The sequence below is a fragment of the Anser anser genome (assembly GCF_964211835.1).
Source record: "Anser anser genome assembly, chromosome: 12".
Classification (NCBI taxonomy): Eukaryota; Metazoa; Chordata; class Aves; order Anseriformes; family Anatidae; genus Anser; species Anser anser.
Window position 1 is genome coordinate 12,432,423 of NC_139733.1, and position 26,784 is coordinate 12,459,206.

At 46.8% G+C, this 26,784-nt stretch overlaps 2 protein-coding genes across 3 annotated transcripts in view; both read right to left on the reverse strand.

Moving 5' to 3' along the window:
• The window catches only part of ABTB1 (ankyrin repeat and BTB domain containing 1), a 29,962-nt gene extending 11,812 nt beyond the window's left edge, over positions 1-18,150 (reverse strand). The window contains exons 1-9 of one of the 2 annotated variants that reach the window (XM_083795382.1): positions 16,945-18,150; positions 16,301-16,354; positions 15,250-15,312; positions 14,181-14,236; positions 13,127-13,271; positions 10,994-11,153; positions 10,030-10,075; positions 8,925-9,041; positions 3,514-3,629 (exon numbers count right to left, since the gene is read on the reverse strand). In XM_083795382.1, coding sequence (XP_083651508.1) covers positions 3,514-3,629; positions 8,925-9,041; positions 10,030-10,075; positions 10,994-11,153; positions 13,127-13,161 — 474 coding nt within the window. In that variant the 5' untranslated portion in view covers positions 13,162-13,271; positions 14,181-14,236; positions 15,250-15,312; positions 16,301-16,354; positions 16,945-18,150. The remainder of the gene's footprint in view (positions 1-3,513; positions 3,630-8,924; positions 9,042-10,029; positions 10,076-10,993; positions 11,154-13,126; positions 13,272-14,180; positions 14,237-15,249; positions 15,313-16,300; positions 16,355-16,944) is intronic. The other variant, XM_083795381.1, reaches the window with a different exon arrangement.
• A 147-nt stretch (positions 18,151-18,297) lies between these two features.
• PODXL2 (podocalyxin like 2) overlaps positions 18,298-26,784 on the reverse strand; it is a 30,170-nt gene continuing 21,683 nt past the window's right edge. The window contains exons 5-8 of the mRNA XM_083795380.1: positions 25,249-25,405; positions 23,698-23,759; positions 22,023-22,202; positions 18,298-21,679 (exon numbers count right to left, since the gene is read on the reverse strand). Coding sequence (XP_083651506.1) covers positions 21,470-21,679; positions 22,023-22,202; positions 23,698-23,759; positions 25,249-25,405 — 609 coding nt within the window. The 3' untranslated portion in view covers positions 18,298-21,469. The remainder of the gene's footprint in view (positions 21,680-22,022; positions 22,203-23,697; positions 23,760-25,248; positions 25,406-26,784) is intronic.

The following is a 26,784-nucleotide window of genomic DNA, read 5'->3' on the forward strand; positions in this document are numbered from 1 at the left end:
GATTTTTTCCTTTTACTCCCCTTTTAAGTCTCTACTACTTCTACTCTCCTCCCTTGTCACACTTGAGAAATTTCGTCTCGTCTTTTCTTCCCTGCAGAAAAACATTTTATTCCCGTGCTCCTCCGTTCAGGCAACCTCTTTAACATACTTCTGCTCAGGCAAAGCACAGCTGCAAAGTATGCTACCCAAGAGGCACAAAACAATCTAGCCTGCAAGGTGCAAACACTTTCACAGTATCTCATTCACCATACAGAAATATTCTCAACACCTCTGCAGCGTAAGACAGCACGAACACTTACAGGATCTCCCTGCCACCACAAGGATCAAGTCTTTGCTACTACAAATTTGCTATTAGTGCTTAAATAGAAATGTTGCTGGAAGCAAAAACACACAGAGCAGCTCAGTGACAGCAATTTGTACCTTAGCCAGGAGATTATCTCAGCAAGAAGATTCAATTGTAAATAAATGACAACACAAAATACAGGGGTTAGCGATCCAAGAGGAGATTACCAGCCCATAATCAGATGCAAGTGGACTGGATAAAAAATTTGGAAGCAAGTTTTTAATAGGTCAGCTCATCTGCCTCTGCCAAACACAGGAAGCAAAACCCAGGAATAACTACCAATAACTACATTACATGGCTGCAGTGACATTACTTCCAAATGTTTCTATGCAGTGCAAGATTCACCTTGATGCCAAAAATGGCAAATGGCCACATTTTTTGTAGCCACACCAAACGTGGCTACAGATGGAAAGAGCAGTATTTATTTCACAGCACGCTGATCCTTCTAAGCCTGATTTCATCAAATGTTGGAAAATAAGATTTCAGTTTAAAAGGAATGAAAAAACAGCTGCAAGGAAGCGATGTGCCTGCAGTCCTCCATACTGGAAGTCCTGGAGTTTCTAACTCAGAGGTCACTGGGCAGGCATGAGATGAAGATCGAGGCAGACAGCGCAAAGCCACACGGTTTTTGACAGTTGCCTGGCTTTTGATGGTACTTTACTTGAATCTGTCACTGCAAAATTTGATTGCAATAAACCAATGAAGAAGTTGTTGTGGTCAGAAAAATTCTGGTTCTCACCAGTTTAAAACAGAACAGTGACAACCACCACGTTTTTAAAAATACACACAGAAAAAGGCTTTCACGTATAACAAATGAGAAACAAGACAGTAAGATTCTAAACAGGTTTAAGAGCTCAAAGAATTGATAGTTCTCTCTGACAAAGCCAACAACGAACCATGATTGCATATCAAGTGTTAATTATTGGTTTAGTCACATATTTCAGCACTGAACTATGAAACTGAGATGCTCAGAGTTTTCTGCATCATTCAAATATAAAGACATCGCATGTAAATTATATGTTTATAGTGAAACAGAAAGTGGTATACATCCCAATACCACGCGGTACAGCATTACACGATATGCAGCAGCTCAGAATCTCTCCTCAAATTCTGGTTATTACCTCCACAGCCATCAAGAAATGCTGGGTTTTACCCAGAAGCCAAACACCAATTGTGTTTTGCATATGCTAGAAAACCTTCATGTTTCTCTAGAAAACATAGATATCTGAACACGACTATTTGGTTGGCCCTGACATTTTGAGTTAAACGGTTTGCACACTATTCCTTGTAGGATGTCAGACCCTGTAAGAGTGAGGATTTCTCTGTCCAGGACAGATATTTCTAATTCACAGAATTTACCAATTTGCAAACGTTAGGAAGAGATAAACGGGAATAGGATGATGACTTTTGTTTATATATTCTTTGTAAATTAATGAAAAAAATACAGAGAGAAAAACAGGGAAATCTTTTAGAATTTGGCTTTAATAAAGTACACATATTTGCTCACGGCATACAAAATCTCTACTGAACAGGCGTGTGCCCACGCCTTCTTCACTTTCACAGCCCTAACAAGACTAACGCTGTTGTAACTGCTTTCTTTCTGGTCTATGAACATAGCAAGAAAACCACAACTCACAGAGGCATTCATGGCACTGTCAGATGACTGCATTATTCCAAGTTTCATATTTTCCTTCCAGTTCCTATTCTACATGAAAGAATTACATGGGAAGCGTTTCCAACCCTTGAGTAGAAAACCTTAACTCTGACAGGAGTCTGGTATAAAGATCTAGGAACAAGCAATCAAAAAGAAAGCATTATCTTTATTTGTGAAGTGGCTTAAATTTTACGTAAATCTCACTGTTCTGGGGTCACAATCCATTTTTTAATTCCTGGGGAGGTAACACTAAGGCTTACTTTTAGTATCACCTCCCTTTATAGCCTGCAATCATATAGGAAAGCATACTGAGAGCCACAAACAATTGCAGAGTTATCTGGGGGAGGGAAGTTACATAGGAATGATGCCGGCGTTGGTAGGTGGAAACCTGACAAACTACCTCCATAAAGAGCTCAGTACTCACAGAAATGTCCTCCAAAAGCCAGCACAAGACACACTGACATATTGCAGGTAAGAAACTCTGTCCATCAGGTTGGTCGCTCACGCTAGCATTTGCATGCACATGCACACAGTCCTGCATGAGCACACACACACACAGAGCGAAGGATCCTCTCTGATTCATCAAGCTCCCTGACATTTGCAGCATACACGTCTATTCAGTAGGAGATGAGAAGGGAAAAAAAAAAAAGAAAAAAGGCAATAAACTTTGCTACAGCACTCACTCATACAATCTCTGGGCATAGCAGCCACCAAAGATGAGTTCATGTTATTAAATTCAGTGCTTGGTATGAAAGAAAGAAAAAGAGGGCAGACAAAAGCAAAGTGAAAGTGCTGGTACTAGAGAAAGCAACAGATGCAAGGAGAATGAAGATCTCTAATATTAAACCTATTCTCCTCCAACTAGGTGCAAATATACACATATCTGATAATAATCCACGTAACTAATAATCCTGATGGTATTTTAATGTAATGATCATCATTCTGTTGTCTGTGGACCATTTCTAAGGATCAACAAGACATAATTATGAAAAACAGATCTATTGCCAGGCAAGTTAAATTTGCTTCAGAAGGACTCATTTCTACTGAAAATATTTCAGGGCTTGAAAACACCTCTCAGCTGCAGGGTGTCAGTTCCTAGCAAGTAAGCCCTGCAAGACATCTTCCATCTGTAAGTCCCCTCGGGTAACTGCCCACTGATAAAATATTTCTGATATTCAAGAAGGGTGGTAGAGAGAAGGAAAAAGATCTAGGGGGACAACTCTTGTCCCATTGTAGTCAACGGGGAAATCCCCACCAACTGCATGGCAAGGGTTTCATTTACCAAGATCCCTGCCAGGGGAGAAATCCAAGTGAAAGGCCCGGCACTGACAGCCTCATTAAATACTTTTACAGCATTTCCAAGCAATAAAATGCTTCGGCATTTACAAAATCAGCTTGGAGCATTAACACCAGCAAACAAGCAACCATTAAACTCAAATGGAGAGAATGAGACTGAACACATGTGAACACACACCACAGCCCCAGAGAGACCAGAAGTAGGATAAATGCTCCCTACCCGCAGTTCGGCTGGCAGGGCGCAGTCTGCTAGAAGAGCCAGATCTTCCTGCAGCCGGCAGTTACCTGTGGGCTCAATCGTCAGCACTTTCACACAGGTCCCTGGCTTGGAAGAAACTGGAAGAAGCAAAAAACAAAACAGCAGAGATGCCTAAATTCCTATGTAAACATTTTCTCCCATTTAGAGAAAAGAAAGAGACTCTAGGAAACATCAGCGTTATTGCTGCGTAGCTTTTACTGCAACGCGCAAGTGATGGCCCTACGTAAACACGCACACAGCACCCCTCACCACAGCTCGCGAGCAGGGCTGGAAGGGGATGCCTGTATCGTCTCACCTCAAACTTATTCCTTGCACCAAAATATGGATGGTAGCAAACACAACGTTGCTACAGGCATATTTCAGGCCAACTTCCTTGTCGTCAGGTATAGCTGAGGACTTTCCTACAGGTTGCTGATCCCTGCAAGAGTCACCCATACAGCGACTTCTCCAGCTGACCATCCTTACCACTGACAGCACCACCTACGGTGGAGCCCTTGACAAGGGATAAATGGATAAAATGAAGCTGCCCCCATGCCTTTCCGCTCTGCCACATGCTTTCATGGGTCTCATTTCAGCTGTGCCATCCTAACTTCATGCCAGGGAACAAAGGGATTTACTCTTGTTTAGGTAAGAACTTCTGTGCACCTAAGTCTGTTCTCTACTCTCTACCTGGAGATCCCATAGCACAAAGACCCCCAAAACACCCGGTCTCCTGACTATGCCTTTGTTGTTTGCAAACATTAAATATCATTGCCGCCACCACCAAAGAGACCAAATAAACCGCACAGAGACTACAACTTCATTTGCCTTTTTCAGACTTAGCGTGTCTTCCTGTCTTGCCCTGTCACTAAACAGCCTGATTAAGGGGAAGCAATACACATGCCCTTAGTTTTGTGGTCTTGCTATGATCAAAATGATGTGGAGCTCACTGAAGCCAACATCCAACATCCCCCTTCCCCCCCTCCCTTTTTTTAAATTCAGCCCTGCTGCACACCTGTGGGCCTGCAGGCTGCTGCCATGCCCATACAGAAGGGTTTGCTTTTCTTGGTGCTAAAGCACAAGTCTCCAGTTTGCTTCAACACCAGCATCTTAGAGAAGGCTGGAGTCCCTCCAGAACCTACTGAGAACTAAATGTGCCATCACATGTGAGACAAACATTTAAACCTGCCACCCCTCATTCAGAAGAAAAGCAGGCTGCTGTAGCACTTGTAATCAGTCCCCTTTTCCACTGGAAAAGGCAATATAAGCAAGTATTCGGACATAATCTAGCAAGGCTTGTAAAATTCAACCCTTAAGAAATCTTTGCTGCTTTTGAAAGTTCAGCTTTGTGAATAACAGAGAGGAATGCTCCAACTTCAAACGAGCAGCAAACCAAAGTGGCACTGCAATAGCTGGACAGAAACACTACTGCTGCTGGCACAGCTGCTCCTCTTTCTAGCCACCTCCCTCAAGTTTGTTTTCAAGTCAGCACAGTTTGGGTGAGGACTGGAGCATGTGAGACATTCAGGAGTCCCTGGCATACCGGGAAGCATGTGAAAACCGTGACGCACCACTGGCGAATGCCAAGCTGAGGTAAGGAAGGCTTGAGATGCTGCTGGGAGCCACGGAGAAGCAAAGTTAACTCTCAAGGACAAAAGAGTTAAGCAGCCCCACACTGAAGCGTTTAGAATAATTTGACAGGTATGATTCACTGCATTAAAACCCCTCGCAGGTGAATCACGCCACCTTGAGACCTCATTTTTCCTGACATTTTGTGCAGCACTACATGAGCTCCATCAGATGACTTCACGGGGCCGTGGGCGAAACAAGACCATGATGTGCCTCAAAACAAGTTCTCCGCCCCCTCCTCCGCGTTACTGCTGCACCCTTCAGATACGCTACTACTGTGCCTCAAATACGCCGAATATCCCAGAAGGATTCTGGAAAAGGAAGGGTAATCTACCAGTACAAGACAGCCAGGTGCCATCACTGCTGCACATGGAGCTACACCAGTGGGGAGGCGGGCTGCTCTGTTAGCACTGAATGCCACCTTCAGATTGGGGAAATAAGCCAAAGGGAGACCTGGCACCAACTCAAACACATCGCTTGAAGAGCCCTGTCCACTTACAGACCAGTGTGAGAGAAGCAAATTTCTCGCTGTGCAATTAGGAACTCTTTATGGCAGAGAGAATCGTTTATATCTGTGTAGTGCCTGTTGTCGCCAGATCAATCAGGCTCTGTGAGCACTAATGGACCCAGCAAGTTTTAAGCAGTAGTCAAGGGAAAGAGTTCTTCTCATGGGATCTGCAAAGCATCTGTGCACTTTCACAGAAGCATGAAAGAACGGTGATTTGTCTGAGAAGCACATCTATCAAGAGACATTTCCGACGCTGTCTCCCAAAATCCAGGAGTACAGTATTTGGTATCACATGCAACTCTCTCCTAACAGAGGCAATAAAAAAATCAAAGTGACAAAACAGGAAAAAGCAGTTGGTTGCAAGCAAGCAGCAGGGACCATCATCTTTAGCAAAAAGTAGGAATGTAGGGCTTTCTGGAACAGGCAACATGAACAATGCAAGGAGCTAGAGTGAATAACCCAGCTCTGGCTGAGGAAGGATCAATTTTGTCTTCCCTCCCAGCCCAGCCCAGCTGTACAGCACTGAACATCCCCTCCCAATTCATCAGCTGCCTTTGCTTCTGCTGCTCAGTACCTCTTTGTATTTTTTTGTTTCAGTTGAGTCAATGCACCACAAAAAACAAACACCAAACTTCCAAACCCTCACAAAATGGCGTCACGCCCAGGTAACGCCTCATGCTTCCTCTTCCCAATGCCACAGCAAACTACAACGATTAATTCTGTATCTCCAGTGCCTCCCTCCGCTATGAAGGTGAGCATCACAGAATCATAAACCTTGTTCCAAACCTTTTGTAGAAGTTGTAGAAATAGCTACAGAACATTTATTTTCAAAAACATTCACTTCTGAAGGAAGGATTATGGCTTAGTCTGGACAAACCTTGTCTGAGCTCTTCCAAACACTGCAACGTTTTTTTCTTTTTGTAGGCACAGTCCACACACAAGCAGTCACACTGAAGCCTATCTCAGGTGCAACAGAAAGCTGTCGGTCATCCTCTCCAGGTTTTCCTAAACTACTGCCTGTGGGTGCCAAGTCACTAAGTGTTTTTGAAATGCCGATTAACTCTAGATAATGACATTGCAAAGACTGCTGTTATCCACTGGAGCTGCACAGGCCTGAACTCACATGTTTTATTAGGCATGTTTCTACTTTATAATAGAGATGCGAGACATGACGCTGCTCCACAGACCCGAATCAGATGTCTGTTCCACAGCAAACACTTTGAACAAGCAGAGATTCCTAATGCACTAGAGGGAACAGTAATGCTTTGTCCAGTGCCAGACATGATGTGATCTGAGATCTTTCCCATTTTTAACGTCTATTATTCTTGTATGTATTATTTTCTGGAGAATCAACAAGTTCTCCTGGCTTCCACATGAGATCTGATAGGAGACAAAACATTTAACAGACCTATCAGCAGTTCTGTCTATTCCACTGAATCCAACCTGTTGTGAATAAAAATTAAGCCTAGGACTTCCATCAGTGCTTTAAACACATTGATTATGTCTTCTGTCAGACCTTAGACATGAAGAACAGCTCTTTCCTGCCAAAGAGCAAGGAAATTAAATGATTTGTTCTCTGCCACCCAGAAGGTTTTTATCACTTTTGCAGGCACAGCTTGCACCTGGAACTCCCAAGCACCCTCAAATGTTACTTCACCATTTTGCATTTTTGAGCCTGCCAAGAAGTCAAGAGTTTGGCAGTTTGCTAATTTAACCACTGGACTTTATGATCCTTAAGTTGCCAATGAGTGGCTTCAGACAGCCAGAAATTTATTCGCTTTACTTTCCTCCCACAATTTAATATGAGATTCTAATTTAATGTATTAAGGTAGAATGCTCACCTTCGGGGTCTCAGCTAGACCCTGGGAGAAAAAAAAAAAAAAAAAGGATCTCCTGCATCTCCCTGGATTACTCTGATATCAAAAGATACCACAGGACAATTCTGTTACCTGATTGCCTAAGCAATTTTTATTTTCCACTTCTAGTATTCTCCACCACTCCTCTTTTCCACCAACCATTTAATACACAGATTGACATCTTAACACTTACTCATAAAAAGAAACCAAGAAATACATTTCTCATCTCTGCAGATGTATGTTAACATTTGTGTTTACACAGCTAAGGTAAGACTTATGACACAGCTTCCACTTGCAGCCTGGTCTGTATGGGAACAGCTGTACTGTTGTACCCTAGTATCCCACCACCAACAAACAACTGCACATGGCTAAGGGGAGACATATACATGGTAATATCTTCCACGCGATCTGCAGGTGAGGAATTTCTTGAGTCAGAATATTATCTCTATTTGTTAAGCCCTGCAACTTTAGGAGGCTGAACAATCAGAACTTGTAATTCAAAAGGGAAAGCTGGAATAGCTACACCCTCACCTCTTAGATCAAGGAAAAAGATGCTATTGACTTAAAAGCTACAAACTACATTACCTTCTCGAAATAAAACTCACTTGGTTGAAGCAAAGGAGTTAACTCAGAGCATGAAATGAGAATCAGATTTTTTCAGCCCGAAGGTTTTGTTACCAGATACCTTTTTGTTATTTAATGATTAACACTGCTTTGCCCTACTTGTGCTGTTTTGATTCTTCACGTGTCCTTTTTCTTGAGCTAAGGAGATGAATGATAAACTCCAACTGTTGGTTTTCATGCAACAAGCTGATGTCATGACTAGATCACAAGCTTTCTGGATAACAAAAAGCCCTTAAATAGAGGATTGAATCATTTAACATTTGGCACATACATGTGTTAAAAATACACACATCCTTTCAGAAATACTTCTCTGTTTTTAAAAGTATTGTATCTCTTTCTGCATCCATTTTGAACCAATTATCAAATGTTTTACTTTGGTTAGGAGTCAACTAAATGCAGAAAAGGACTTCCAATTCTACATATTTTATCCCCCCAGGGATTTAAATAAGCTCTCTGCTGAAAGGCACTTTCCAATATACCCCATAGTGTTGCACTGAATGGCTGGCAGCCACAGCAAAGTCCTGCTGCCATGGCTGCTCTACTATAATGAAAACATTCAATGTAAATGATAAACATGCACATGCCAGAAACCACTACAGCTGCCCCACAGAGAACTTGTGACTGAAAACTACCACGCAAACATGGGGATTCCACAACAGAATCATGTTCTGGAAGCCCCAAGGGGGCCACCATGAAATATCCACCATCACGCTTTCCTCTTTCTCCTTGAAAGTACACACATGCACAGCAGAGACAACAGCACATAAAATGCTTACCAAATTCATAGACTTTTTTACATTTGGTCTCCAAGTCATCTATGAGGTCTTGCAGCCGACACTGTTTGGCTAATCTCTTGCAATCATTTACATATTCTACATCAATATCGAGACGACCTGTCAAGAAGAAATTCAGACAGCTCTTTTAACCCATATCACTTAGCTGTAAAAATGGTAAATTCAAGGACTGAAGACTGGATGGCACAGAAATGCAATAATTAGATACGTCACCTCACCTTTCAGTGTCCAGTTACAACTCATTCCAAGAAGCTAAGATCTGCTAGCCCACCCCCATCTCAGCTTGGCATCTGATTCATATTCCCACTTTCCAGCACCTATCCTAACAGCTCCATTCAAGAAACCAAAGACGTAACAGGCTTATACAAAAATGCACCTAATTCTCTCAAAAAAAATAAAAATAGAGCAGCACAATAGCATCATGTATGACTGGTTTGGGGTCAGAAAACACTTTAGGTTCATAAGCTGTAACCCTGGAATCTTTTACCATCACTGAAAATGTTATGAGGAATATTTCTGAAAACGCTGAACTGGGGAGACAGCCCTGAAGATACAGTTATTTTCTGGCACCACCTCCTGGCCCAAAATAGCTCAGCACTCAACATGCGTACAATACAACATTTGGCATTTTGATTGAAGGCTTATGATCCACTGCTGCTCAGAAAAAAAATATCAGCAAGTAGTCAAAGCATTCAGCACACACTGCTCAGGTCTGCCAGACTGAAAATGCCCTATGTGGAAACCTGAGTTTTCAACAACTGTAGAGATTGTTACCCCAGATGATAAATTTACCTTCTCTAAGTTAAAAATACATTCTCCGCATCCATCCACCCAATCAGTCAAAGCTGATTTTTTTTTAATTGACTGTATAGTTACTGGCAGGACAACTGGCAAGAGGTACAAACAACTTGGAAGATCCGTGGATTGCTCACATTCTCCCCTTCTGCCAGCAGAAAGGATGTGTTGGCAACTCATGTACCCAAACATGCCTGTCTGCAAGCCTGTGCCACCCAAACTATGCTATGGCAGAGGCACAGACAGCAACCCACCAGCCACGTATACATGCACTAGACAGTAAATCATTTACCTGTGTACAGATACTGCAGCAGAGAGCCAAAGGCTGCTGGATTAATCTAAAATAAAACATGAGAAAGTTACTGTTAGAATTCCCAGGCATTTAACAAGCTTGAATCTTGCCTGGATACCAACATGATCCTGAACAAGTTGGGGAAAAAAACACACACACACAGAAACGGCAACTCAGACACGGCAGTCTGAATATCTAATTTCTATGTTCCTTGCATAATTGATGCTGGCACTCCACCTGGTTTACACTGCTCTTTAAATGTATCAGCTGATACTAATCCATGTGCCTAGGGGACAGGACCTGACTAATGCAAGTGCTCTGAAGACACAGTTATAACACACGCTCTGTAAAATCCCCTCTTTTACTGGTCACAAATATTTCCAACCCCTCTTAATTTGACAGGACAGCTATGTTCTTGTGCAAAGAGAAAGGAGAAACACTATGTAACGTCCTGAGAAACTGGATCTATGTTTGCCATGAGAGGTTTTGCACAGCCACAATCAAGCAAGAGAAACGTATGCCAGAGTATTGGTGATTAATGGATGGAATGTACTTAGGGCTGTTTAGTTCTTGCTGTAAAGGCAACAAAAGGGACTCAATTAGTACCAATTATGGAGGTTATGTCTTCACTAGAGACCACCTGTCCACCAGGAATTAGAGCGACTCAACTCACAGAGGAGTTATGACGCAGCTGGCAGATGGTAACAGCTACCTGCTACTGCAATTAATTAAGCTATGTTTGAGCCTGTGACAGAGGGAACAAATGCAGCCTTACAGCCTTTTGTTATTCGAATAAGATGCTATTATATGCATAAAGTGCCTTCACAAGTCCTTCTTGCCTAGGGTCATTCTGAGCTGCAGGAGCCACTCACTGCGGAAGTTAACCCTCAGACCATCCTTCCCACTCACTTTTCTCACCCCGCTGAAACAGGAAAAGAAAGGCTGGAAGCACAGCCCTGCTCACCAGTGGATGCTTCAACACTATCATGTTCTTCCCCTTCCACTTGGTCTCGAACATTTCTGCAAAGTAGGCGCTGCGAGCGCTGAGAATGCAGCGGTGGGCACAGAAGGATTTGCCGTGAACAATGAAAACGATGTCGCTTTGGTAACCCTGCTCCAGCAACCTGTAGGGAACAAAGAGAGGGGAAATCTGCTGCAACACGAAAAAGGAGAGAATGGAGCAGAGCTGGTGGGAGACACGGCTCCAAATGAACAGCAGGTCACAGAGTGTAGGGGGGAAAGAGTTTAAAGACAGACTGCTTTGCCTAGATGCCTTTTATCAAATCAGACAGTTTTAATGTTTCCTGGTAAAAGTAATTTGAAAAAGTTATAAACTTACCTGACCTGTGTATGATTAATACATAGTATATGTAAAAAGTAGACTGAGGAAGGACTTTCCTGCCTCAGGGGATCCCCTGAACACAGGCAGAGGATTTTATAAGAGGCACTAGCTGCCCCCAAACACATCTTCTAAAGGTTAATCCTACTTCTACCGTCATACGACAAGCAGCATTTGTCCATGACCTACAGAAGCACACGTTTTCATAAACTAATTGCCCCGCCACAAGATAAGGTGCAACTTTCCTGCTCCCTGGCCACTGTCAGTGTGCATGCATTAACCATGCACCAAACAGGAAAGGACTTGAGATCACACACCCTTAGAAGAAGGAAGGATGTTACGGGCATGAAATACAAGCAATTACCACATAACAGATGAAGCCCTGTTTATGTCTGCAAGCCCATACCCTCATTCCTGAAAAGGAGAAAAATAAGATTGCTACTTAAAAGATTTTTGGCATCCCTCACCAGTGTTTCCTAACACCCATCACCTCTTGCATTAATATCCTCACAAACATCCCTCACGAATGAGGCAGGAGAAATAAGCACCATGCTCCCTTTAGAGAGCAGGACTGATGCACAGAAAGGTGTGGGGGTCACGCAAGCAGATGATATCACAGCAGGGTCCTGAATGCTGATCTCAAGCTCCTGCCACTACATCCTTCCTACTACTGTCTTGCCAAAAACGAAATAAAAACAGTTAGGTGTTAATTTTTTGCCCCCCCTACCGTTGCCCTTTGTTTCAATTTTAATGCTAAGTCTGTTTGGAATGAGAAGTGGAAAACAGCGCATTCTGGTTTTCATGCATAACCTTGCATTATCTGAGCCATGAACTCATTGGGAAGTGACAGATCACCCTGCAAAACTCTACTTCCACATAAGGCAGAATCTTATTTTAGTTAGACAAATGAGTTTCCTTCCTCCACTCTTTTCTCATGGCTTTAGAAATTAGGACTCTGTAGTAGTGGGAAGATTTTCAGATCTTTCCAGGACTTGCTTTCTCTCCAATTTTGAAGATACACATGCTGAAATCTGTGTGGTTTGTTGTGTTTGTTGTTGTTGTTGTTTTTTTAAAGTCATTCCAATTTAAAAAAAAAATATGTTTGTGTAATAATGTAAGAACTTCCAGGGTAGAAAAACAGCAAGAGAGAAAGATTGACACTATTCCTCTACTCGTAGAGCAAGTTAGGCTTCTTTTTGAGCTCTAGGCTAAGACTACATGGTGTGACAGGCAACTTTCAGAAACATCTTAAAATTAACACATTTGAATTAAATGTTAATGAACAAAAAGAAAGAACTGAGCAACATACCTATAAGAGCATCTTAAGAAGCCCCAAACTGAGTACCTCAGAAATGAGACACCTATTATCACTTTGGTTGTGGGCTATAGTACTTTAGCCCAGAAACTTAATTTTAGCTGTCATTTATCCTAAATTGCTGGTGTAGTTTTGGTGACCTGATTTAGGTCTGATAGTCAAGGATGACAGTCTAATGCTTCTGCGTTAGAAAGACAAACTTGCTGTTGGCTCTGGAATCTGTACCTGAAGGCTGTATTTTCAGTGCATGTGCACCTGGAAGTCAGCCCTTAGGGCAACACAGGAACATGTGCCCCTAGGAAGCTCTGCGTGCATGGGAATGAGATAAGGTTCTGATCATCTGCCTTGCAAATCGGCCCTTAACAGAGAGCTTGAATATGCAGGTTAACAGCTACGGAAGGATGACAGAATGCATTGCACACGGAGCTGTCCCGTCTGCTTACCGCTGTAGGAAGACATCATAGTAGTCTCTTTTCATGCACTTCGCTGTGATCTGTTTGTACTCCTTCAGCAGACGTCGGATGGCATCACTCAAAGCTCCATACAAACAACGTTCCCCATCAAAAGTGTTTGCCTCACATTTTGCTCCTGCAAAATGACAACAGGTACATGCCAGAGGGCAGACTTACGTCTTTCATGTGTCCCTGAACGGTCACTAAACAAATATGATTTTCAGCTGATGACATGTTTCACTGTGATCTCCTGTGCTACTGAGCACAAATACGGAAATTAAATTCCCGCTACACGTGCATAACCTAAAGCCATACTCCCACCACATAATTCCTTTCTGAAGACGTCATGACTCATTTAAATTGACTTTGGTAATAAGCCACTCAGTATGATTCCAGCAACGTTCTGGGGAAAAGAATATCTCTGTACAAATAGTACAATCGCTTTTTGGACTTTTAACAGGAGGACAAAAGACGCCTCTTTAGATTAGAATCTATTACAAATTTGAAGGGCACTTGCATTTTCCTATTTTAGAAGTACATGAGTGGCAGATTAAAGTGCACTGAATGCAGCGAGAGAAACAAATATTCCAGATCTCACTCTGCACACTGATTCCTCTGCCAGAATGCACAGTGCCACCACTGTGGAAGGGAACTTGGGTGCCAAGAACCAAAGGGGCAGACACTGCCTGGACGGTTTGCCTTGCTTTGATTCAGGTTAGCAGAAGTCCTTGCTTTTCACCTTCAAGTCCTGTGTATGAAGCAAGGCTATCAGAAGACTGCAAAAATGTTTTATATGGACAGTTCTTCAGATGAAATACAATTCTTACACCAACGTACTCCTAATAGCAATGCACCCTTCTAAAACATCAGCTGTGATTTCAGAAAGTCATGATGTCTCTTGAGCCATCACAGAAAGCTTCCCTGAAGCCTGAGATTACTGATTAGATGGTTCATTAAACTAGAAGTTTCCACAAGGTACAGATAGAACAATATATAATCCCTACAGACCAGTAGGGAGCAAGATAACCAGGACACTTTTGCTCACCATTGGCTAGAAGATAGCGTACAAGCTCCTCATGTCCACAGAGGCAAGCATAATACCTAGCAATAACAAGAGAAAGGAAAATTAGAGATAAAATAGGAAGCAAAATTCAGTGTTTGGGCACACCACAACATGCAGACCTCAGCACTGAGCCATCCATGATAAGCTTAAAAGATGTCTCCTCATAGAAGTGAGGAATTGTTCCTGAACAGCATGCAAGTCTGACCCAAACAATAGACTAAGCAGGATCTGTTTCCAGCACTCATAGGCACTGCTGTCCTACAAGGAGATCTCAAGGTCCCAGTCTGGGTTTTGCATCTTCTGTTGCACCACTAGCTGCCAAATCCGCCTCCTCGTTTTAACGGAGTTCATTTCACGGGCACTCAGCAATTCCACTGAATTCTCCTTGCTCCTTTGCATGTCCATCTGACTGCTGCATGCTATGACAATGAGGGAACAGCACCCACACTGTATGGACAGGAAACCCACCCGTCAAAGTCTTGCTTGTGATAGGTTTGCAACAGGCAAATGTGACTCTACTTTTACTTTGCAAAGTTATTCCATACTCCAAATATACTGCAGATGTTTAAGTACACTTTGGAATTGGGATGTAGGAAGGTAAAAAGCTTGTACAACCCTCCTCAACACTGGAATAGAGATTCTTCGCTACCTACTGCATGTTCACAACCTTGCCAGACAAACAGTGATCCCACAGCCACTTTGCATTTTATCAGGTCACACCTTTACCTGAAAAGACACGGTAAGATGACATAGACTTGGAAGAAAAGCATAGCCAGGCCAAGAACAGACTGCTTAATCCAGGTCATTTCGTCACAAAATTAACCATGCTTCTGAGCACTAACTCCAGCAAGTGTCACTCAGATGGGGAGACAAAGACATATTTATCACAGCACCCACAGAGGAGAGAAGCAGAAATATGCAGCCAAATCTCCCACAAAGCAGAACCTAAGACATTTTGTACCAGAGCTCCTAGCTCTAATGCAGAGAGAGCAAAAGAGCTCTGAATGCCCTGCCCTCCCGCCCAGGCAGTGCTCTAGGTTGCAGGACTCACAGAGGCGTACTGTCCCACTTATCACGGACATTAATTTCCACATCTCGCTGCTCAAGGAGGTATCTGGAAGAGAAGGGAGAGCAAAGTCATAACTTCATGCAGTTGCTCACTCAGACACATTCTTCTCTTTAAAAAGATAGAACTCTGAGTTTGGGTGGTAACTTCCAAAGGCACGACAAGATCTTGCATTCAATCTAGGGATGAAGGGACGTCAGTCAAACAAAGAACAGTGTTCTGCAGTGTGGCTTGACAGCTTCCCTCAATCTTAGGTGGTGAGTAGGGGAAGAGGGGGATCAAATCAACCTTCTGCTGACCCATAACAAGGCCACAGTCACAAAAGAAGAATGAGCAGTTCAGCAGTACCTTTTTTTTTTTTTTTTTTTTTTTTAAATGCTCACAGCCTGGATGCTTACAAGCAAGCAGCCAAATTTACAATAGGACAAGGCTGGACTCCTACCCTGTTTATGGCTTTTCTTACCATGAGTAACAACATCAGTATCACTCCAGACTGCCCTTAATTCCTATCACTTCCTCGTCCTGCACATTTATGCTATACCAAAGGCTGCCAACTCTTGCCCTTTGGCACCTCTAGGAACCAGCCTTTGCCTTGCACACCAAACTCTTTGCTGTCTGGCTCTTGCCCCCAGCTACAGCCCCAGTGTCTCTCCTAGCCGCATGGAGAGGTCCCCCTCAGCCCTCACCAAGATTCTCAGTTGTTTTCCTCATCCACATCAGTTCCCTTTTCCACTCCTTCTGTCTTTCCTTCCTCAAACTTCAGCTTCCTGTGACTACATCCAAAACCCCAAACGACGCAGATCCTTTCTACTCAGCCCGTTTTGTCTGGCTCCATGCGGAGCTCGTCTCTGCTTTGACAGCATTCCCAGACCGATGATTTCGCCACTATCACTTCTCTGCTGGTTATCTAAAACCTCTGCAAGGTCATTTGCAGGGCCTCTCCTTCTACAGCAAGCTGCAGCTTAGCGCTTGCAATAAACTAAGCTAACGCGAACGTACAACTGATCAAAACATCTCCCAGACCTCACCCACCGACCTTCTTCTCCCAAGTTGGGAAGCTCCTTGAACCAGAGGGGATCTTTCTGATTACCTGGAAGGATCAAACAGGAGCAAAGAAAGAGGCCGTGAGAGGCAGCGGAGGTGTGTGCGGGGTCACCCTGTGCCTTCGCCCCGCGGCACCCGCCGGCCCTGCAGCCCCGCAGCCCACCCGGCGGCACCACAAGCAGGCTGAGGCTGAGGCTGAGGAGCCCCGGATCTCGGAGGGACCCCCACAGCCTACGCCACGAGGCGTCTGAGTATCTCCACGACGAGCACTTTCCAGAGATCCAGCTTCCTACCGCTGCAAACGCAGCTTCCAGCCGGAGAGACAGATCAGCCGAAGACGAGGGGTCTCCGCAAGGACGTTTTTACCACAGACAGCACCCATATACAGCCACCCGACGGCGGAATTTTAAGAAACGAGGCAACCATTACAACAAACTCCAGAGAACAGCGAAGACCCTGCAACCACCCAAATTTTGGGGGGTGTTTATACAGAAGCGAGCTCTCCCTTCCACTCCCCAGCCACCTCCCGGCTGCGGGGCAGCCCCGGCCCGCCCCGGGGCTGAGGGGGGGGGCCGGGGACACGGTGCTGGCAGCGGCTGCAGCCCCCCCCGTCCCCTCCGTGTCCCCCCAGCTCACCTCACACGGCTCACGTCCCCCTTCTTGCAGCTGGTGAACAGGTCGCTGGTGTCCATGGCCGGGCACAGGCCGCGGGGCGGCGGCGCCGCATTGACCCTGCGGGCGGAGGGCGGCCGGGCCGGGTCGGGTCGGGCTGGGCCGGGCCGGGGAAGGGAGGCCGGGGATCGGAGAGGACCGGGGGGGACCGGAGGGGACGGAAACGGTGCCGGATGTAAACAGGGCTCCGGGAGGGAGGAGAGAGGCCCCGTCGCCGCCCCCCCGCGGCCCGGAGGAGCAACGGCCGGGGCCTGAGGGGCAGCGAGGGCAGCGGGGCGCGGTGCCCCCGCGGCTCGGTGCTGAGGCACCCAGTTATTGAGTTTTGTTGTAAAGGGAATAAAAACCCAAGTCTGGCTCCCTCAGGGTCAAATACGTGTTTCCAAGTGATCTCCAACCGCGGCTGGGGCGTTTATGAGGAGGCTGGGAGAGCACCACAGCGAAGGCGGGCAGCAGGGGTGAGCCAGGATGAAGTCACCCTGGATGGTGGGGCTGAAGGGCCGAGCTGCTGCCGACCCTGAAAGGATGGACATGGTCCTGAAAAAGGAGCAAAGGACGGACACACTCCTGAAACATGGAACAGAGGAGGCAGGGGGATACTGCTGCCACGCTCTGAGGTGACAGTGGGATAACCCATACGTGATTCCATCTCGCACCACAGCTTTTGCCCAGGGCGAGCCCTGAGGTGGTGTCCAGAACTATGGGCTCGGCCCGTTACATATTGCACAGCCCAGCAGTTACCAGGTGTCCTCGCAGCATTTCAACACCCTGCGAGGGGGGCTGTAGGATGCAAAGTCCCAGCGCACTGTACTACACGCACCCGGCATTACAGACCCCCTTCTAGACATCTCAGCAACATCTGGAAGCAAGCTGCAGCACGGCCAGCCCGGACCACATCTGGCCCCTGTCCCACAGAGGTGGAAAGTCGCTCTGCTCCCAGCCATGCATCCAGCTGCTGCAATCGCCACTTTCCTGAGGCAGAGCTCCTCCCGCCAGCACCCCGCTGCTCTCTTGGATGAAACACCTTCGGTTCCAGTCAGAACCTCTGACTTCTGGCCGTGTTTCCTGGGAGGAGAGGGGGCAAGTGGAGAAGAAAGGGGGCACACGGAACTGTGACCCTGGGCTGGCTGTCCAGGGCCTCTAGACTGGTGACTCCGTGAAATGTCCCATCTCATTGCTCTGCAGACAGGGACATCCTCACACAAACCATCCCGCACGTGCCTGGTGCCAGCCCCTCTGCTCACAAGGAACTCCAGCAACCCCCCGTGAGCAAAGCAGGTGACTGTTCTAGGCAAGTCACAGCAAACAAATATCCACAGATAAGAGGGGAGAAAAAAAGTTCCGTTTTATTTTTTTTGTCTCCAACTCCCAGCAGCCACCAGGTGTCAGTGCGGTCAAACGTTTGGCAGATGGGACTACAGCGAAGTCCTAGTAGGTGGAAAAGGGTTTTCCAGGAATTACATTGTCTTCTCTATCTGCTCTGTTGCCTGGCTCACCACTCTGAGCAGTCCAGCTTTGACAGTCTTTGTTACAAAGAAGTTTAACTACATTAAATTGATAGAAAAGTTTCCCGTTACAAGTGATAAAACAAAAGTTTCTCTTCCTTTTTAAATCCTCCCTGTACAGAGCTGGAAACCCAAGCACTGAACAATAAAGTGAAATGGGCTACAGACAGCCTCTCTACAGCACTTCCCAGCCCACAGGTACCAGGAGATGACCCATCTGCAGGGCTTGCAGGAGAGGACAACAGTGCAATTGACTTAACAAGATTGGCCTAGTGCAAAAAAGGATACAGAGAAAAAACAAATGGAAAAGGTATAAAAAGTATCACCAGACTACAAGGAAATTGTATTAGCCAGTAGATTTCCAGAGAGAAACTGAGATCATACAGCTAAGTGCACCCAGTCAGAGACATCAGAAGATAGTTCTCACCTTCGTGACAGCCACCCTTAGACACTCTCAAGACACCCTGGAGCACTCCAGGTTCAGGAGAGTCCACTACAGTCCCTGGAATACAGTCAGGCTGTAAGAAACCAGAGCAGCAAGCCAGGAGAACTTGCTAGCTCATTAACAAGCCCAAGTGCCTCCCAGGTGCTTTCTTTAAAGTTTGAAGACATTGACAGAATCAGGAGGTACTGAGCCCAACAAGAAGCATTACTTTATCAGCACATTGTTGTTTGTCTGAATTAGTAATGCAGAGAGAAAATGAGGCAGCAAAGCAGCTCCTAGCAATGAAGTGCACCGATAAAGTGTTTTGCAGGTGAGCTAATTCACATCTGATTGGTGGCTGTATCTTTTTAATAGCCACTGGGTTATAAAAACATATTTAATGAGGATTATTGGACTTAGAAACATTTATACAGTGAAACTGCCTAAAGGCCACAGCCATGCCAGGCCCCGTTATGCTAAGTGCTATACAAACTCAAATTTTAACTCCATGCTTTAAATTTACTCACCGTATCATAACAACTTGCGTTTAATTCCATGAGCCCCCAAATGCCCTCAACACAGCCACTGAACCTGTGCAGTTTCACTGCACGGACCCATCAAATTCAGCAGGAGCCACCACCAAGGGGCAGTCAGCGAAGGGCCACACGTGGCCATCCACGTACGAGGACTGTCCCCCCTGCCAGCCACCCGTTGCCAACTGCTGGTGCAGGAGAGGGAACTCCTCTGGGCATCTCTTCAACTCTACCAAGATACAAAAGGAGCTGATGGTCACCATCTCCTACACAACACAGGGAAAGGTAAGGAGGCAGGATAAACACTGAAAGTTAGAATCTGGATAGGAAACCAAAGGCTATCTCTTGAATCCGTTACAGACTGCTATCGACCTGGTCCTACATCGAGGTGATCTGTGATTCAGTTTGTATGCAAAGCGCTATGCAAAATGAAACAACAGACTCTTTCGTGCCTTGACTTTAGGCACTCACATCAGGGATGAGCATGCTAAAAATACGTATATGTACAGGGATAGATTTACAGGCTGCATATCTGGAGTCTTTCTGTACAAAGGTTCCCTTAAATACCAAATGCAAAGCTGCCTCTTGCAGTAAGCAAGCAAGCAGCTCACCAAAACAGAGAGCAATACTGTTGCCTCTGACCGAAGCAAGTCCCTCAATCCCTCAGTGAGAGAAAAAACGTTCTGGGATTTCAGGCTTGAAAGCAGTTCTGAGTCTTGATTTAGGCAGGGCTCAGAGAACAATTATGCATATTCACGTGCCTTTTATCACACATCTTCAGGGAGCTGGGGCCTCAAAGTTGCCTGAGGCGTGCCTGAGAAACATTCATTGGGGAGCTCTTAGATCTGATTCTCATCTCATCTAAACAGGCTTTTACATTTGTTTGAATGCAGCAATTTTAAAGATGTTACCCTGATTTACACCAATGTGACATTAAACACTTCACACCCCAAGGCAAGATCCTGAAACGGAAATAAAAGGACCAGAAAATTATCTGAGTTTTCACTTTTCTCCCTGTTAAAAGACTCCAATAGCCTTTACATTTACCTCAAAAAGATCAACCGAAACCAAACTATCCTGGAAAATGGAACAGGAGTAGAAAAGGCCTGCCAGTCTAGGACTGAGACTTACACAAGGGATACTTTGCTGCTGATTTCACAGGCTGTTAGGTGAAAGAGGCAGGTAAATGTCCTTTTTGAATAACTCTCCAGCCTAAAGCAAGTTTCCAGCTGAGATGCTGCACCATGGCACCAAGTTTTCTGCAATCAGTGAAGCAAGGGTAAAGTGCTCAAACTTTGCAAGCTCAGCTTGGAGCTGTGAAATGGAAAAGGGATAGAGAGAAGCTCTTTGAGGGTGTGAGGAAAAAACAGATGACAGTAGGATGTTCTTCCCAGATATAAACATTGGCCTATCCAATCAGCAGCTGAATGCTAGAGTGCTAAAAAACAACCAAACAAAAACACCAAAAAACTCTTTTCATGTGTGGAATGCAAACTCTGCCCAGGACATCAAACAAACTGTGGCTCTCTCCATCCAGAATGGTGCACAGGTTCTACTGCACCTGCAGGGACTGAACGTCGTCTCAGCTCCACAGATACAAATCCAGACGTAGCAAGGTCAGGATCTGGCTGCCGTAACTCCAGCTGGACTCCCAAAGTGAACTTACTCCCCAGAGCTCCTGGTGGCAGACTTAGCCTCACCTCCTTGTTTCTCAAGCCCAGCCACTTTCGGCCACTACCAGAGAGCTACGGTAAGTGCCTTTAAAGGTGATGAAAGCATTGGTGCTACTGATAGGAACACACACACAGAGACCTACACACCCACCCCTCCCGCTTCCCTCTGTTCAGTGATCCTCCTGGCTCCAAGCCTCAGATGCAGGCTCAGGACTTCCATCGGGAAAACTTGCCCAAAGACTTGACCTGTCCCAAGCCTTAAAAAGTTCCTGAGAAGCCACCTGATCCCAAGGTCCACCAGTTAAGACAGGAGAGAGACAAGTGTATTTAAGGGGGGTGACGCTCTCTCTTGTCTTTCTAAAGATGCGTGTCTTCCTCAAACACATCCACATCCTCGCTCGCCTGCTTGTTGATCAGGACATCCCAGCTGTCGGGGCCGTTGATGGTGTTTCCACCGTTCACGCTTGGCTTCTTCTCCTGCATTTCTGACTGGCTGTCGCTGGCTACATCCAGGGTGGGGTTGTCGTGGCAGCCGTTCTCAACAAAGCGCAGCTCCTCGCCGTGGGACTGCAGAGGAAGGAGAGGAACACAAATGGAGACAAAGGAGAACAGGTCCTAGTGTTGCTGAAAGGCACAATTAGATCAGGCTATGAGGGTCATGGGGACTTTGCAGGTCATCTGTGGGAAAAGGTACATTTACTCCTGGCCCAGCCCTCATGGTAGACATGAGCTGTCCTGAGCACAGCAAGAGCCACAGGTTTGCATCTCTCTTATCCCTAAACGGGCTTTCTTGCTGCTCCAGCAGTGTATCCAGCTACATCCAGAAGGTGCACAGGGGAAAACAATCTCCCAATTTTCCAACCCCAAGGGATAAGAGTCCAGCCACCTTCCCCACCCACCCAGTGCTCACCATGTTCTTCATCTTGGGCAGGCGTCGCTGCCAGCAGTTGTATATGAGCCCCAGCACAATGATGATGGCACAGATGGATCCGATGATCACCAGTACCACGAAGAGCTTTCCATAATCGCTGCGTGTCTGGTTGGGGTGTGACTGACAGCTTGTGGTGGTCGAGTAGTTCTGGATGCCAATCTGGAAGGAAGGAAGGGGCACACTGAAACCCATGGCCTGAAATCAGGTGGGATCCTGTTCAGACTTTCCAGGGTCTAAGTACAGGACTGTCACTGTGGGCAGAGGAACTAAAAGCCAGGGTTAGGGAGCCAGGATGTTCGCTGTCTTACGTGATGAGAAGGAACACGACTGAATTTAACACCATCTTCCCTGAGAGCTGACAAATCAGCAAATGACAGTAGGCACAACCCTGCCTTGGCTGCCTGCACAAGGCTCACACCATTGCGCGAGACAGGGAGGCTTTTATGGCAGAAACCACCCAAGTTTTAGAGTTCTCTTGGGGTTGTCAGCAAAGCCCAACGCCATTCCCTGTGACTTGGTGCATTCCAAACAGGTTACATGTCAATTCAGTAGCAAGTATGATGGGTGTAAGAAAATATCCTCCTGCCTCTTCCCAAGCTCGTGCTAGCGCAAGGTCAGCGCAATGAGCGGTGTTCCATTATTGATGGAGAGCCAGAGGCAGGCAGTGGAGCTACTGTGGTAGGATGCACGCTTACACAGGGGCACTGTTGCACATAGAAGTCTAACCTTACACCAGCACGAATCCGTCTTTCTGGACAGTTCTAGGTGTTGATACTTCAGTCACACTATTTCCACAGGGTTGGCTTTTAGCACTTTCTCTGGTGTAAGCCAATCAATACCGCACTGAGCACTTAATTTGCTTTGTGTAACTGCACCAGTTTGTTAGGTCAGGGAAAAACCTGGGAGCAGACATCTAGCAAGGTAGTGGCCCAATTCTGCTGCTGAAGTCAGCAGAATTACTCCAGGAATGTTTAAAAAAAAAAAAAAAGAGAGAATCAGTGCCTAAGGGGGAAAGTCAGAGATCACAGGACTGTTTTGTTCTCATCTCTGCTCTCTTCCAAGCTGCCTATGGGTAAAAGTGAATTCGTGAGGACTACTGGCAGCTGGCAGTGGAATCTGGCATCCATTGCCTGCCCTTGTGGAGACAGTTCTTGTCTTCCTCCTAAGGAGTGAAATGCAGACCCTGGGATTGCAGGAGGACTGCGTGAGAACGTGTCACACCTAGTAAATGCACCTCTCCCACCTCCTCCAGCAAAGACTGAGCAAATGGGAGCAGCCAGCATGTGTAAATCAGCTGTGGGGTAAGCAGCAGTGAATCTGGGGCTCTGCAGCACCCACATCACCACAGGCAAGAGTGTGGAAAGTATAAGACCAAGTATCCCAACAAAATGAATTTATGAAAAGCAGCTTCAAAACTAAGCCAGAAAAGCAGGGAGGGAATGACCCACAGCTACTCTCTTACTGGGAGCAGACATTTGATGATCTGGCAACTACCAGAGAGGGCAGAAGGGAGTTTGCCAAGAGTCTGACTCATCTGTGCGCCTGCTGTGGGTTCAACATTCGGTTAGACTGAGATGTGCTCCCAGTTTGCAAGATGCTTATTTTAATTGTATAGCCAGTCTTAAAGGATGGATGCAGGCAGACAGGCTCTCACCTCAGCTAAGCTCCTCTTAACGTCTCCCAGTGCCATGAGAACATCTTTTGTAGGGATGACACCTGCAAAGAAGGAGAGGGAGGGATCAGTGCTGCTTTTTCAGCTCACGTTAACTCGGTTAAGATGTACTCAAAATCCCCAACAGGATGAAGGAAGAGGAACACACATTTTTATTCGTTGGCTTTATGTTAGGAGGCCAAAAGAATGCAAGGACCATAACCAAGCTCCTTACGCTCCTTAAAGGAGGAAAAAAAAAAGGCATGAACTGATACAGCAGGCACCTAGGTACCATTCCAACAGCCACAGCAGCTCTCAGGATCTGCGTCTGCTCTGTGAGCAGCAGCATCCGAAGAGTCACGGAGGCAGGTGCCTATGTTGCCCGATCCAGCTGCCCTGCTCTGATCCTGAGCTGCAGCACTTAGGACATTCCCACAGAGCCCCATGCTTACCTACTGCATCCTTTAGCAGGTGCATTTTGCTCTTCAGGGCACCCTGGCAAAGCAGCATCCCTGGCACCACAGCAGAGGCTGCAAGAGGTGTGCTGTAACAGCTTCAGTCCCAGCAGGAAACTGCTTTAGCCAGGGAGTCGCCGGCGCACACTGAGCCAGCCCCTCCTGGGACCCTCCTTCCCCAGCAGTTTCTGGGTTGTTCTCCAAGCCAGGCAAGCGTGAGCAGTCCGGGAGGATTTAGAGGCTGAGGCCCATTTCTACATTCACTCGCAAAGCAGCAAAGAGAGGAACTGAACAAAAGCACAACTCTTCAAAGCAGAAAATACTTTGGTTCCTGAGGTTTCTAAACTCAGGGATATCTCCCAGGTTGGCTGTGCTGCTGCTCAGATTTTTTTTTTCCCTCCAGGAAGGGAGATGTCCTCTCTTAAGGCTTTATTTCAGAAGACCAAATGCTTACCAAAGCCTTTTCATTGGCACATGGTCCAGCCTAAGGGCTTTTTAAGGCATCGATACAGCAAATATAATTTAAACATTAGCTCTATATTCCTACTACTATAGGGCATTTTAGAATACTGCTTTTTTCATATTGGCCACAACATCAACATTAGAGGCCTCTAGAATAAAGCAGAAGCAGTACAGGAGAAGCATGCTCCTACCAGAAGGGGATGAAGGTGTTAAAATTCCCCAGCTCAATTCACCTCTCATTGTAGGTTTTAGTTTCTCTGGGGATAAGTTAAGAAGTGACCTAAAAGCAGGCTGTCATGTCCTGCCATGGCAGGGGCCTGCTCATGGAGGACAGTGCAGAAGCATGGTGAGGAAGGAGACGTGTGAAGGCAATCCAGGGAGGGAGCGAAGCAGGAAGCAAAGTGCAGAAGAGAGCTTGGTGCAAGCAGCGAGGGACAAGCCAGAAGGAAGATGTGAAGAAAAAGGGTCTTAAGTCCTCAGAGCCCACTCTATCCCTCAAGCCCATTTAACGCTGGGAATTGGTGGGATTGAAGGGGACAGGAGAGCAAAAGCTCCTTTCAACACGGCTAAGCACCTCTGTTTGAGAGCCCCCTAGAAACAACCCCATGACAGGAAGACTCCTCCTCCCAGCACTTACCCTGTTCCCCTGCCAGTGTCATTAGCAAGTGCTTTTCGTTCTCATTGGGCTTGCTCAGGGAGATCAGCCAGCGGTCCTGCAGTCCGTCCGTCTGTCTGGAGAAGGCGTCCTCCACCAGCGCCAACAGCTGGGGACCCCTCTCCAGCCGAAACTCCTCCTGCCACGGGAAAGGGACCTCGGTGAGCGCACGGTGGGAAGGGGGCAGGTGTAGCACCGCAGGGCTGGCGTGGCTGTGCGGCCAAAACCCCTGCGCCAGGCACACCGAAAGCCAGCAACGCTAAACCTGGTGCAACGCTCCCAGGACACACCAACCAACCCTCCTGCCGGGCTCCTGCGGCCGCCATACACCCCGCACCATGCCAAATCCAACACGCAGGGACCGTGAAGCACCACCACCACCACGTAAGGCAGGAATCAGCCAGGCTTCTCCCCGCGGCCAGCGCCGGTCAGCGGGCGCAGCTCAGCCTGCCGTGCTCCAGCCATCCCTCGGCGGGCTCCTTCGCCGCTTTTCCCACTCGTGCGTTTCTATTCTTATCTCCGGTTGCCATGTCAACCCGAAGGCCGCACAGATGATTAATAAAATGGAGAGCTCTCGTTGCCATGGCAATCCGAAGCGCTCAGGGCAGGCACAGGCCTGTGCCGAAAAGGGCCTAATTGGAAGAGACACCGCTGGCTGCGGCCTGGCTCACACGGGCCTGCCGGTGCCTCGTCTCGCCAGGCTGCGGGTGCTGCCGGGGAGCCCGGGACAGCAGTGCGGGGATGCGGCATGGTGCTGAGCAGCTGTGGCTCCTGCTGCCGGCCTGCAGCTGCATTTGGAGGACACGGGGGAAAAGGGGAGAAGCTTAGCCCAAGAGCAGGGGGACAACGGGCGTGAGATATTTCTCCTCTGCTTTCCCCGTGACGTTGTAGAGCGCTGATGGATTCTCCTCTGAACGCACATGAGCCCACGTGGAGGTCACCTCCCAGCGTATACCCAGGTGCCAGTGTCAGGTGAGATCCTGCAGTGCTCTCCTGGGCACAGTTCCCAGGTATACTGAGTGGGAGATGTGCCGAGAGGGACTGAAGCGACTGCCTTGCCCAGAGCCCATTAGGAAGATGGAGCTTCCCAGGAGGAAGTTAAGCTGCCAGCCTAACCCTGCAATACAGACATCGGCCCTGCACCGGGCCAGAGCCTGGCGCCACAGAGAACATCGAAGCTCACGGTGCGACTCTGCAAGGGGCTGGGCACCCTCCTTGTCCCTCGGCTTCTCAGCGGGACTCAGCACTGCACCAGATCATGGCATCAAAACATAGGAAATATTTGAGAAATCCCCTCGTGCTAATTTAAGCTACAGCACTTGCAGCGCAGATTCTGCGCCACAGCCCCAGAAATCCCGACAGCGCAGGCCTTGGATGCAGAAACCAGAAAACAAAAGGGGGAGGCAGAGGACAGGTGACCTGCCCAAAGTGAGCAAATTGCCATGGGTAGGAAACAAACTGTGCCAACAGTGGTGGGAAGGAAAAGAGCTTGATTCCAATTTCAGCCATGCAAAGTGG